Source organism: Macrotis lagotis, chromosome X, assembly GCF_037893015.1.
Source record: "Macrotis lagotis isolate mMagLag1 chromosome X, bilby.v1.9.chrom.fasta, whole genome shotgun sequence".
In the NCBI taxonomy this organism is placed as follows: domain Eukaryota; kingdom Metazoa; phylum Chordata; class Mammalia; order Peramelemorphia; family Peramelidae; genus Macrotis; species Macrotis lagotis.
In genome coordinates, this window is record NC_133666.1 from 241,975,449 (window position 1) to 241,988,538 (window position 13,090).

The 13,090-nt window shown below is 36.9% G+C and overlaps 1 protein-coding gene across 7 annotated transcripts in view; it reads left to right on the forward strand.

The window, feature by feature from the left end:
- Positions 1–13,090, forward strand: part of FCHO2 (FCH and mu domain containing endocytic adaptor 2) — a 147,130-nt gene that overhangs the window by 51,698 nt on the left and 82,342 nt on the right. For 6 of the 7 annotated variants that reach the window (XM_074208559.1, XM_074208560.1, XM_074208563.1 and 3 more), the window contains one exon: positions 11,929–12,033. In XM_074208559.1, the coding sequence (XP_074064660.1) occupies positions 11,929–12,033 (105 nt within the window). Of the gene's footprint in view, positions 1–5,063; positions 5,157–11,928; positions 12,034–13,090 lie in introns of those variants that run through there. The other variant, XM_074208564.1, reaches the window with a different exon arrangement.

Sequence of the window (13,090 nt, forward strand, 5' to 3'; positions counted from 1 at the left end):
GACTAATGGGGTCCTTAGCCAGCAAATACTTGCTATCCTTACCAAGCAAAGAGACATGGCAGCCAATGGTAACATTGATCTAGAGAGCCAATTGAATTTTTAAAAATCAAATTGTAGTTTTAGAAAGTAATGAATATATTTTCTCTCCCTACTAGTTTTCTTCAAAGGAATTCCCTAGTCCCAAATACAAAAAAAAGAAATAACAAACTCTTTTGGAAAATGTGTACAATCAAGCAAGACAAATTCTCACATAGCTACCATGTCCAAAAAATTCCCATCTGGTTTTGCATATTTAGTCCATTGCTTCTTTGTTTAGAGATGGGTAACATTCTTCAGCATTGGTCCTCTGGAATCATGGTTGATTACTGTATTGAGAGTTTTTGAGACTTTCAAAGTTGTTCATCTTTATAATGTTTTTGTTATAAAAATTGTTTGCTTTGTTCACTCTACTCTGCTTTATTTAATATAAAGTCTTTCAGGTTTCTCTAAACTCATTCATTTCATCATTTCTTACTGCACAGTTTTCCATTATGTTCTTGTTCTATCTTTTATTCAGCTATTCCCCATGTGGTGGGCAGAGGCTTAGTTTCTAGTTCTTGCCTTCACAAAAAGAGTGGTTATAAATATTTTTTGTATTTATTAAATCATTTGATTGTAAATTTACTGAGGGCAGGGACTGTTTTTGGCCTCTTTGTATTCCCAGCACTTAGCCTGATGCCTGACACTTAGAAGGCTCTAATAATAAGTGCTTGTGAACTCACTGACCCTATAAGACCTTTTCTTTCTTGGATCTATTTAGGGTTTAAGTCTGGAAGTCAAAGGGTTTATACAATTTAATAATTTGGGGAGCATAGTTCCAAACTGCTTTCCTGAATGACTTGAACAGCTGCACAATAGTGTGCCATTGTTGACCCTGTTTTCCTGCAGAATCTTTAACATTTCTTAATTTCCTTTTCTTTGAACTTTTACAATTGATGGATATGAAATGTGGAACCTCAGAGTTTCCTTGATTTGAATTTCTCTATTAGTGATTTGGAGCATTTTTTTCATATAACTCTTGACTTTTTTTTAAAGTTAAATTTATTTTTGTTCTCATTTTGTACAAATTTTTTTTTACATTAATAAAATATTCTTGTTTACAAGTAAACAAAATACCCCTCCCCCCATGAATATAGATAGACTTGCTTGGGCGAAAAAAGTAAAGGGGAGAGAAAAAAAATTAAAATTAAAAAAAAATAGTAATAATTGTAGGTATGGCCAGGTGGCGTAAATGGACGAAGCACTAGCCCTGGAGCCAGGAGCACCCGAGTCCATATCCAGCCTCGTAAACCCAACAATAACCCAGCCGTGTGACATGCAAGCCACCCAATCCCCACTGCCCTGCAAAAACCAAAAAGAAGAAAACAAAAGACCCAAAATAAAATAAAATAGTAATAATAGTAGGGGTGGCTGGGTGGCAGACAGAGCATTGGCCCTTGAGTCAGGAGCACCTGGATCCGAATCTGGCCTCAGACACCCAAAGATCACCCTGCTATGTGGCCCCAGGCAGGCCACCCAGCCCCACTTGCCCTGCACCCTCCCCCAAATAATAATAACAAAAAATGTGCTTCAGTCTTTGTTCCAACACCAACAACTCTGTCATGGGTGGATCACATTCTTTATGATAAGTCCATCACAAAAGTTACTTCCATATTTTTCCAATGTTGCCATTGCTAATTGCAACTCCCTCCTTTCATATTTCTCCACTACCATGCACTATATTTCCTCTCTCCTTTCACTCTGACTCTGCTGTAGGGTTACTGAGTGGCACAGCCCGCAGATCCCTGGTCCTGGGGCCAAGAAGCCCTGAGCCCCCATTCCACCCCTTAGGCCCAGAATCCACCTGGCCCTATGGTCCTGGACAGGCCATCCAATCCCAGCCCCTTGCAAGAAGTAAAAAAAGAAAATGTGTTATATCTGACCACTCTCCCCCCATGGTCCATCCTCTCCTTCTTTATTCACATCCCTACCCCTTCCCCCTGCTCCCCCCTCCTTCTTACTCCAGATGTCTGTACCCCATTGAGTATATTTGCTGTTTCCTCTCCTAGCCATCTCTGATGAGAGCAAAGGTTCCCTCATTCCCCCTTGCCTCCCCCCTTCCATATCATTGCAATAACTCATTGTAATAAAAAAAATCTTATGTGAAATATCTTGGACTATTCCCCCTCTCCTTTTTCTTTCTCCCATTCCATTTCCCTTTTTTCCTATTGACTCCATTTTTACACCATATTTTATCTTCGAATTCAGCTTTCTCCTGTGCTTCAACTATAAAAGCTCCCTCTACCTGCTCTATTAACTGATGGTTATATGAATATTATCAGTATCATTTTTCTATACATGCAGTTCATCCTCATTAAGTCCCTCATATTTTCCCCCTCTCCTCCAATCTCCATGCTTCTGAGTCCTGTATCTGAAGATCAAACCTTCTGTTCAGCTCTGGCCATTCCAAAAGGAACCTTTGAAATTCCCCTGGTTCATTGAAAGTCCATTTTTTTCCCTGGAAGAGGACATTCAGCCTTGCTGGGTAGTTCATTCTTGGCTGCATTCTAAGCTCTCTTGCCTTCCGGTATATTGTATTCCAAGCCCTACGAGCTTCCAATGTAGTTGTTGCTAAGTCCTGTGTGATCCTGACTGCAGCTCCACGATATTTGAACTGTGTCCTTCTGGCTGCTTGTAATATTTTCTCTTTGACTTGGAAGTTCTGGAACTTGGCTATAATATTCCTAGGGGTTGGTTTTTTGGGATCTCTTTCTCAGGGGGATCGGTGGATTCTCTCCATTTCTATTTTGCCCTCTGCTTCTAGAATGAATATCAGGGTAGTTTTCCTGTAGTAATTCTTTGAAAATGATGTCAAGGCTCTTTTCCTGATCATGACTTTCAGGTATTCCAATAATTTTTAAATTATCTTTCCTAAGTCTGTTTTCTATATCAGTTGTTTTTTCAATGAGATGTTTCACATTTTCTTCTAATTTTTCATTTTTTTTGGTTTTGAAGTATTGATTCCTGATTTCTGGCAAATTCATCAATCTCCCTGAATTCTATTCTTTGTCTGAAGGATTTGTTCTCCTCAGAGAGTTTTCTTATCTCTTTTTCCATTTGGCCAATTTTGCTTTTTAAAGCATTCTTCTCCTCAATAACATTTTTGAACTGTTTTGTCCATTTGACCTAAGCTGGTTTTTAGCATGCTATTTTTTTGGATTTCCTGGACTAAGCTGCTGACTTCATTTTCATGTTTTTCCTGCATCTCTCTCATTTCTTTTCCCAGTTTTTCTTCCAACTCCCTCATTTGATTTTCAAAGTCTTTTTTGAGCTCTGTCATAGCCTGAGCCCAATTTCTGTTTTTCTTGGAGTCTTTAAGATGTAGGAGCTTGTGCTTCCTCATCTTCAGACTGAGTATTTTGATCCTTCTAGGGCTCATTTGCAAAATATTTCTCAATGGTCTTCCTCTTATTTCTCTGCTTGCTCATTTTCCCAGCCTAAGCCTGTTTTTGGGGTGCTTCCTGAGCTTTTGGGACACTCCTACAAGGGTCTCAGTGTGTGAGGTTCTGTCCTCTCTCCTGGTCTGTGAATGGCCATAAACGCCCCCCTCTGTCACGGGGCTGAGGTGGGGGGACCCTGTTGTTCTGTGGGGGGGCCTAGACTGGGATCAGGATCTGAATGTGGTCAGAGCCCCAGAGTCCTGTTCCAGGGACAGAGGACAGAGCTCTGCAGTCTCTCTTCACTCCCCTCCCTCAGCTCAATGGGCTCATGCCCTGGGGGCGCCTGCTTCTGTTTCCGGGTCTGGGCTGCCAAAAGACCAAGCTGCTAGCTGTGTGCCCTGAGAGCTGGGCTCCAGGTGCTAGCTCTGGCAGAGGTTCCCTGCTGTTTCCCCACTTTGTGCCAGGTGCTCCCCGGGGTGCAGCTCAGGAGACTCCCCCGCTGCTGTGAGCCTCGGCTCCCAGAGCCCTGGGGTTGCCTCTGGGAGGCTGAAGTTCTTTCGCTCTGTTGGGCCACCCCTCCAGTAGGCCGCCCCTCCGACTCCGAGGAGCAGAGCCTTTCTGCTCTTTTCCAGGTTACCTTGAGTAGGAGAACTGCCTCAATGGGTCCCTCTGTGGGTTCTGTCTCTGGAAAGTTTAGTTAGAGTCCTTAGTTTATGAGTTTTTATCACAGAGCGCCTAAGACTTGATCCCTTCATGTGGGCATCTTGGCTCTGCCCCCCTCTTGATGACTTTTGATGTCTTTCCTTAGTAACTGCCTATTCATATCTTTGATCATTTCTCCTCCATGAATGGACAGTCAAAAATTACTTTTGAGTGATTATAGATCTCTTTTCAGGAGGTTTTCTGATACAGTCAGCACAATGTCAAACATAAACAAGAGCCCCTTGGAGCTCTGGAGCTCCTTGCCATCCACAGAAGTTCTTTTCAACTTGCATCTTTTGTATCAGAATAGCAAGCAAATTTTGCAGACACACCCCTTTCTCTTTTTGGCCTAACCTGATAAACCCAAGATAAGAGGGTAATTTTTACTATATCATGGAACACAGAATCCTTTTTTTTTTTTTTTTTTTAGGTTTATAAGCAGAGGTTACTTCATTCATTCATTTATTTGCAAGGCCATATTTGAACTCTGGTAGTTCTGACTCCAAGCCTGGTGCTCTATCCCCTGTGGCCACCTAGCTACCCCAGGCTACTTTATTTTAAAGAAAGGTAATACAAATGAAGTTTGTGGTAGTCAAGTTACACTTCATGAATAATGAGGGCTAGAACCAGGTCTTAATGATGGGTAGGATTTGAGTAGAAAAAGTTGTGAGTAGAGGTCATTAAAGTGAAGAAAGTAGAAGCAAGAATTAGTCTAGTATAGTTTTTAAAAATTATTTTTAGTTTGTTTTATCTTATTTCAATAATCTTGTGAGTAATATGTCAAGGAATCTTGAAGTAGATACTTTGTATAAAATCTGTAAATTGGTACAAATCTTTTTATAATCAACGAACAGTAAGCACAATGGGATCTTCTCTTCCTCTTCTCGTCAGATGGTGAAAATGTGACCCCTTGTTTCCTACTGCTTGACTGATTGATTGGTTTGTCCTTAGTTCTTGAAGAAGATCATATCAAGGTGGTATTGCCAAGACATGCAAGTGAGTAGGATTTGAGTGAAGTCATCAGCCTTATTTTCTCAGGAGTCTGTAAACCCCAAGAAATGTTACCAGGCCTATAGTAATGGTTTTCCCTACTGATATCCTCATTGAGAAAGAATGATTCTAATGAAGATTTTTTTATAAATGAAGGTAGTTTTTGATCTCTCACTCACTCTCTTTTTGGTATTAGTAAGTCTGAAATTTTTCCCCTCCCTCTAAGATCATCCCTTACTTTAGATGTCTAATATACTGGTTGTTTATTTTTTTATTTTTTTAGTTTTTTGCAAGGCAGTTGGGGTTAAGTGGCTTGCCCAAGGCCACACAGCTAGCTAATTATTAAGTGTCTGAGGCGGCATTTGAACTCAGGTACTCCTGACTCCAGGACCAGTGCTCCATCCACTGTGCCACCTAGCCGCCCCTATATTTGTTGTCTAAACCCTTTATAATTGTATCACCTTAGCATAGATCTCTTCTATATATACTTTGTCTAATCTCACTGCTTTTCCTATATTTGTTCTCTTTATTGCCCCTTTGAAGGACATCTGGAACTATCTAACCTTTGTTAGAGAAAACTCAAAATATTTCTTGCAAATTTTCCCATTTTTCTTCTGTTTATAGTTCTTTCATTTTTCTTGAAGGCATTTGGAATAACTTTAATTATTGGATATCTTTCTAGGGTTTCTTTAAACTAATTTTAACTTCCAATGCTTTTCTCCATCTTATAAAAATAATTTAAATAATAAATATATAATATTATTTGCATAATTATCAATTTTCTTTGTAAAATTCACAAACCTATTATATTCTAACCCAGTGATCAGTAGTTCTCTTTCTGCAATTGATGTTTGTTGACTAGAATGTCTTTCTGAACTCTTGGTTCTTTTAATTAAACTTAGTTTCCATTTCCTGTTTTTGATTTTCAATTACTTCTAATATTTTAAGGTTAATTTGTTTCCTTTTTGTATGCCATATATTTTCTTAATTATTGTAATTTCTTTTGTCTTTTAATTCTGATTTTAGTTTAAATAACATCTCTTCCTGTCTTTTAAAATATAATTTCTTTCATTCTTTTTGGTGTTATTTGGTGTTTTCTCTGTCAAGCATCTTCAAATTTAAAAAAAAAAGAGATTTCCAATAAATTCAGGTTATAGAGAGCTATTGAGGGATCTTCTTCCCCACTCCCCCATTGGAGACTTGAATGTAGAGAAGAGTATGTTGAACAGTGATTGAAGATAATTAAATAGAATAAATAATGGAAAAATTTAATAAGTTCCATGAAGCAGTGAGGGTTTGGATGAAATGAAATGCCATCACTTTATTTATATTTATCCTATTAAAGTATGGTTATATTATTAGTTTTTAATAACTTAAAAATTTTGTTTTATTCTGACACCCCCAAAATAATTATTTCCATAAATAAACAATGCAAAAAAGAGGGTTTTGTAAGAAACTAGTAATCTCCATTTTAACTGGTTTTTAAAAATGTTCAAGATCAAATTTCATTTTCAAAACTGTCCTTATTGCACTTTCTTCCTTTCTTCTGCTCTCCTGAATATTTTTTGAAATGTTTTTAACCCTCCCCCCCTTCCCCTTTTATTGTGAATTGACTAATGGTAACCTACTTCTGGGTTAGAAACAAACAGAAAAAGCCATAACAGGTAACAAATAAGCATATTTTAATTTTAAATCACAACAAAAGAGCATTTCCACATATACAACAGAATACAAAATGATTATATGAAACTCCGAATCCCCATTAAGAATATATTTACTTTAACATCTGCTCTTTAAGTATCTATACTCTAAATAAGGAGAAATATGTAGTATCTTAGAGATGTCCTTGTTTTGATTCTTTTAAGTCTTCAAAAGTTGTTTTATAACATTATTGTTGCCCTTGCATATGTTGTTCTTTCAGTGCTTCTCATTTAATTGTGTCAACTTATACTTCACATAATAATTATTCTTTTCTCTATGTAATTATATATATATACTGTTGTTATTCATCCATTCCACAATTGATGAGGGTATGTGCTTAGATTCTAGTGCTCTTCCTGTCCTGCCTTTAACCTTCAGAATTTTCTTTTGACATTTTCTTTTTGATTAACATCTTTCCATTTAATCCAACCCTTCTTTCTATTCTAGCTTGGTTCCCTGTTGTGTTTGACATATTTTTACACATACAAAATGTGTGTGTGTTCACTTCTTTATCTGTCTCTGAAAAGAACAAAGTTTGTCTGTGACTTGGATCCCCACACCATTCCATTTTTGTATAATCTTCATATTATCCCAATGATGAAAAATAGCAAATTCTCCTCTCTTGTCCATAGAAGGGAAATAGGGTAATTCTTTTATTACTCTTCTTTAAATTTTTTTCTCCTCTAAACCCTAAGAATATATCCAGACCTACCTCTCTCACATCTGTTTTTTTCTTATTTAACTCCCTTAATGTGTTTTGGAGATAAAAGGTTCTGAAATTGTACTCATGTCTCCTTCCTTTTTACTTATATCATACAACCTCTTTTTTTCAAATTTGATTCTGGGCTTCATTCATTCATTCATTCATTCATTTATTTTCCTCTTGTTTGTATTTCGGTATTCTTTCTAAGCTCTGGTCTGTTCACCAGCAGTGCTGAAAAGTAGTCTCTTCCATTAAAAATCCAAATCCCCCTCCCATTCTCCCCAATAGAATTACATTCAGCTTTGCTAGGCAAGTTATTCTTGATTGTAAACCTTTTGAAATACCACATGAAAACATCTGCCCTCATTTATAATAGAAGTGACCAGATCTGATCATGACTCTTCCTGAACTTCTTTCTGAATTGTGGCATTTTTTCATTGACATGGGAGTTCTGGATTTTAATTATGACTTTCATGTTATTTTGGGTGATTGGGGGATTCTTATTGCCTTTATTTTGTTTACCCCTGAGGGTGGGTGGGGATGTTTGTGTGTGTGTGTGTGTGTGTGAGAGAGATAATTCTTGAAATATACTATCCAGTATTTCTTTTAAAAAATGTTTTCATTGGCTCTTAAATTATCCTTCTTTGACCTATTTTCAAGTTGCTTGTTTTGATAGCAGATATCTTACATTTCTATTTTTTAAAAAAAGTGGGTTTTTTTCTTCTAATACCTCTGACTTAGTCAATGTTTTATGTTTGTTCTATTCTAATTTTCATGTAGACTGTCATTTGCATGAAGGTTTAACAATTTTTGTTCTAAGCTGTTCTCCTTCCAGTTCTTTCTTCTAAATTTTTTTTTATTTTTTTATTTTATTTCTTCTGGGTAGTCATGAAATACATTCCCCCCCCCCCCCCCTTTGATTTCTGCCTGTAGTTATCCTTTTTTAAGGGGACTTTTAGAGACAATAATTTTTTTCATACTGGTCAGTATTCTTCATTTAACTCCTGATTTGGTGCTTTGTTTTAGGGCCAGACCCTCTTTTTGGGTAGGGTAATTTTGGTTCTTCCTGGATCCCCAGTCTTCTGTGCTGAACTCTGCCTTTCTGGGTCAGGCTTCATGTTTAAAGTGCTGGATCTCCAGTCGTGTGAGGGGAGTGAGTACCTTGAGCCACTGTGCGTGGGGCAGTCATGCCACCTGAGTTGGTAATTGTTTCCTCCCAAGGCTCCCAAGGACTTCATCCTTAGCTTTTCTGACCCCTTTGGAGCTTTGACCAGCCGCAGCCACAGACTACACCGGTCTCTGCTCACACTGGGAAACTTGTTTTTCTGCACCTGAGTTTTCTATGGAGCCCTCTTTCCTGTTGTTCTTTGTCAGATTCTGGCTGAGGTAGGAGAAATCATTTGAGTGGTCGGAATTTCACATTTTTGCTAAGGGACCTAGGTGGAAGATAGGCAGTCTGCCTCTTGACTTCAGGCAGCTGACTGCTAGCTCCCTTCTACTGTTTACAGGTTTTTTCTTTTGTTATCTTTACCAATCCTTATGAGTGTGAAATAAAATTTGAGAAGTTAGATTTTCTTTTTTATTATTTTGTGTATTCTTTCTAATGGTGATTGTTGTTCATATTCCTTGTTATGAAAAGTGCCTACAACATAGTTTGATCCACTTTTCTGTTGATTGGTTCGAGCTCACTTTACATAGTTGTATCTTGCCACTTCACCTCCTTTTTCTCAAGGTTTTTTAGGCCTACCACTCATGTCACTTTATATTCTTAACTGAACCTTTTGGGAATATGTTTATGTTATACTATGTTATACTATGTTTATGTTATACTATGGTTTTTATTCCAGCCCTTCCCCCACCCCCTTCTCTTCTACTGAGAGTAGTAATAAAATGAATCATTGTCCTTACTTCTGGAAAGGACAAGTCTATATGAGTGCCTTATGCATCCACTCATATCCCTGTAACTTCACCATTCCTTGGATACCATTCCTCTGTATATTGTATACCTATTAGAAGCTTTTTAAGGGCAAGCATTGCCTCATTTTTGTTGTTGCATAATTGCTCAGCATAATGCTTCTCAAATAAGTGCTTTTTCCTTCTTTCCCTTTTTTAGAAATTGTTCTTGTTCTCAGTTGTTTGTGTCATCCTTACAGCCATTGTCAGGGGAACTGGGTCCTCTGGAGAAGGGATCATTTCTATCACTTTTCAACCAATTACCTCTCACAGGGAAGCAAGCCAGCTGACTGAAGTAACAAATTCCCCCCCCCCCCCCCCCCCAAGAAAGAAGATTCAGGGAGGTCTAGGCAAGTCTGATCACCAACACCTTCATAATTATCTTCCCTCAGACCATGATGGCAACAGTCCAGGACTTTGAGCCCAAGAACCTAAATCAACAGAACTATTTCTAGCCCAGCTATCTTTGTGGAGAAGGGAACCTTCATTGTGATGACCAGCAACTACAAATTAACTGTAACTTCAGTAATATAAATACAGGTGCCCTGGGAACGTCAGAACTCAACACTTATTGATCGTGCTTCTAGATCAGTCCTCTCTGCCATCATCTGGAGAGGAAACTCCTGAGAGAAGGGCTCATCTGTATCAAACTCATGCCATTCAAAGCAGCTTAGCTGAAGTGGCAAAGCATGTAGGGAAAGAGGTGGCAGTACATGTCAGGAAAGTCAGAACTCTCTACCATCCTCCATTTCACTACCTTGACCACCAAGAAGATCCCTCAGTCCTTAATGGACACAACTCATGTCCCTAAAAAAGTTCCTTGGGAGTGACACTCCCCTTAGTCACCATGCATTATCTTGTGGAGATGCTGCCAGAAGACAGCTAGCTGCAGGAGATGCAGCCAAGGCACCTGAAAGCCCTGGAAGGAAAGTTATCATCAAAGCCCTTAACACTATCATTAGGCTTAACCCCAGAACTATCAAGATTTTATCAGTGGTGATGACATTAACAAAGAGATATTAACCTCTCTTCTGCTGGCATGTGCTAAGGATCATGGGATCTTTACATCTGACCTGCATTTCAAACCCTCCATGCTGTAGAATGGGAACTCCTTGAGAGCAGGGGCTATTTTGCTTTTTTGTTGGTGTCCTAGATCTTAGTCTATAGTTAGCACTACTTCAGTTGCTCATTTATCACTTTGCATACCAAAATTTTATTGGAGTTATTTGCTCTGAAGATATTTATTCCCAATAGATATTTTCTCTTATTGTTTTGATTTTGTTTATTCAAAGGTTTTTAAATTTTGTGAATAGTATTATAGAATTGTCTGTTTTATTTTTTATGATCACCTTAGAAGTTTACCTCTTCTCAGGGGAGCAAAGGAGGAAAATGGAAATATTCTTGCTAATATTTTTCAGTTTTCTTAGGATTCTCAATCTTTTACCAGAGTAGATATTAGATTAAAAAAAAAACATGGAAATACAAAGAGCGAAACTTACTATTTGATATTTAGGGACAGATCATCAAGAAAATCATTGAATTTTGGGGGAGTTCATCAAATATTGCTTTAGGACTTTCATAAAGGCTCATGATATTACAAAAATTAATACAGAAGTCAAAACCAACTGTATAGTAGAAAGAAAGAATGGATAGTTCAGTTTTATAAGAAACCTGATTTCTTACGCAATTCTTTTTTGGAGTATGGAGGAAGAATGAGTATGGAATTAGTTCAGCAAATATTAAGTACCTATACTTAAAAGGAATGTTGAATAGTATCTACCTTCAGTAAGCTTACCATCTCTGAACTTTCTGGCATTTAAGAAGTAAGAAATAGAGGGAGATTAATTGATGTTTGACTAGGGTTTCCTGAAGGATGTAAACTGAAGAGATGCTTTAACAATTGGAAAGGTCAAAATCATTAAAATCTTCAGGTCTTTGGAATTTTTAGTTTTGAGTTTGTGTTTTAAATGTAAAATTTTCAAAAGTGAGGGTTGGTCTCTGATTTTTTAGTAATGTCCCTAAGTCAAAATTTTAAGTAGTCTGAAGTGGACTATGAAGTAGACTTCTACAACAATTTATTCTGTTATCATAGAATGCCATCAGTTACTCAGATAAAATAAGTAATATTTTTAACTTACAAAATATTTTCTATCCTTTAAGGGTGAAAGAATGAGTATACTCAACTAATTCAAAGATAACATTTTAATTTTTAAGTAATTGACATTGACAAAATGGAAGAAAAAAAGGATGTCATAAATTAGTTTTGATAAGGTCATGCTCACTATTTAAATTTACCATATATATCACTGGCTACTACCCTACACTATTATCACTACTTCAGAAATCTCCTTGAATTTGTTATATGAACACATAAAAAGAATAAATGGTTATTTTATGGAGTTTATTTGTTGTTGTTTACAGGCAGCTATTAAATCTAAGAAAGCTACAGATACCTATAAGCTGTATGTGGAAAAGTATGCCACGGCTAAATCTGATTTTGAACAGAAAATGACAGAAACGGCACAGGTTGGTGATTATTAAATAAGGACATATTTCATTTAAAAACAAACACTAACTCTGGAATCTTCTTTACCTTAAGTAGAGAGAAGGACTTTGTTAATTTATTAAAACCTAATTTAGGACCAGTTCTGTTTAACATGCAAATGATAGAACAAGAAATTGAGTTGCCAGTGTATAAAGTTGAAATTTTGTTTTCATAGTTTTAGGGTCATATTGATTCTTTAAGTCATTTATCTATCTATTCATTCATTCATTCATTTATTTATTTTGAATTTCACAATTTTCCCCCTAATCTTGCTTCCTTCCCCCTACCCCTCCACAGAAGACAGTCTGTTAGTCTTTACATTATTTTTCCATGGTATACATTGATCTAAGTTGAATGTGATAAGAAAGAAATCATATCCTTAAGGAAGAAAAATAAAATATAACAGATAGCAAAATTATATAAGATAATGTTTTTTTTTTTTTAAATAAAGACAATAGTGTTTGGTCTTTGTTCAAACTCTACAGTTCTTCCTCTGGATACAGATAGTATTCTCCATCACATATACTCAGAAAATGTGCCTGATTGTTGCACTGATGGAATGAACAAGTCCATTAATATTGATCATCACCCCTATGTTACTGTTAGGGTATACAATGTTCTTCTGGTTTTGCTCATTTTACTCTGCATCAATTCATGCAAATCCTTCCAGGCTTCCCTGAATTCCCATTCCCTACTGGTTTCTAATAGAACAGTAGTGTTCCATCACATACATATACCACAGTTTATTAAGCCATTCCCCAACTGATGGACATTTCCTCAATTTCCACACTGATTCTTGCTAGAAAAAAATATCCAATTAGAAAAATTCTCCTTTTGTTCAACATAGGTTTCTTAGCCCAAGATTTAATTGGTTTAGTGAGCTCTCAATGAAGCAACTTCAACTGGTACAAATTGGCAGTTGCTTTCTAACTTTTGAAAGATACTGGAAGAAGGAGGAAAGAAGAAAGGAAAAAAGCAAAAGAAAAAAAGAGCACCAACTGCCACCCAAGTTGAATAGGAAATTTTCTATATGGATTC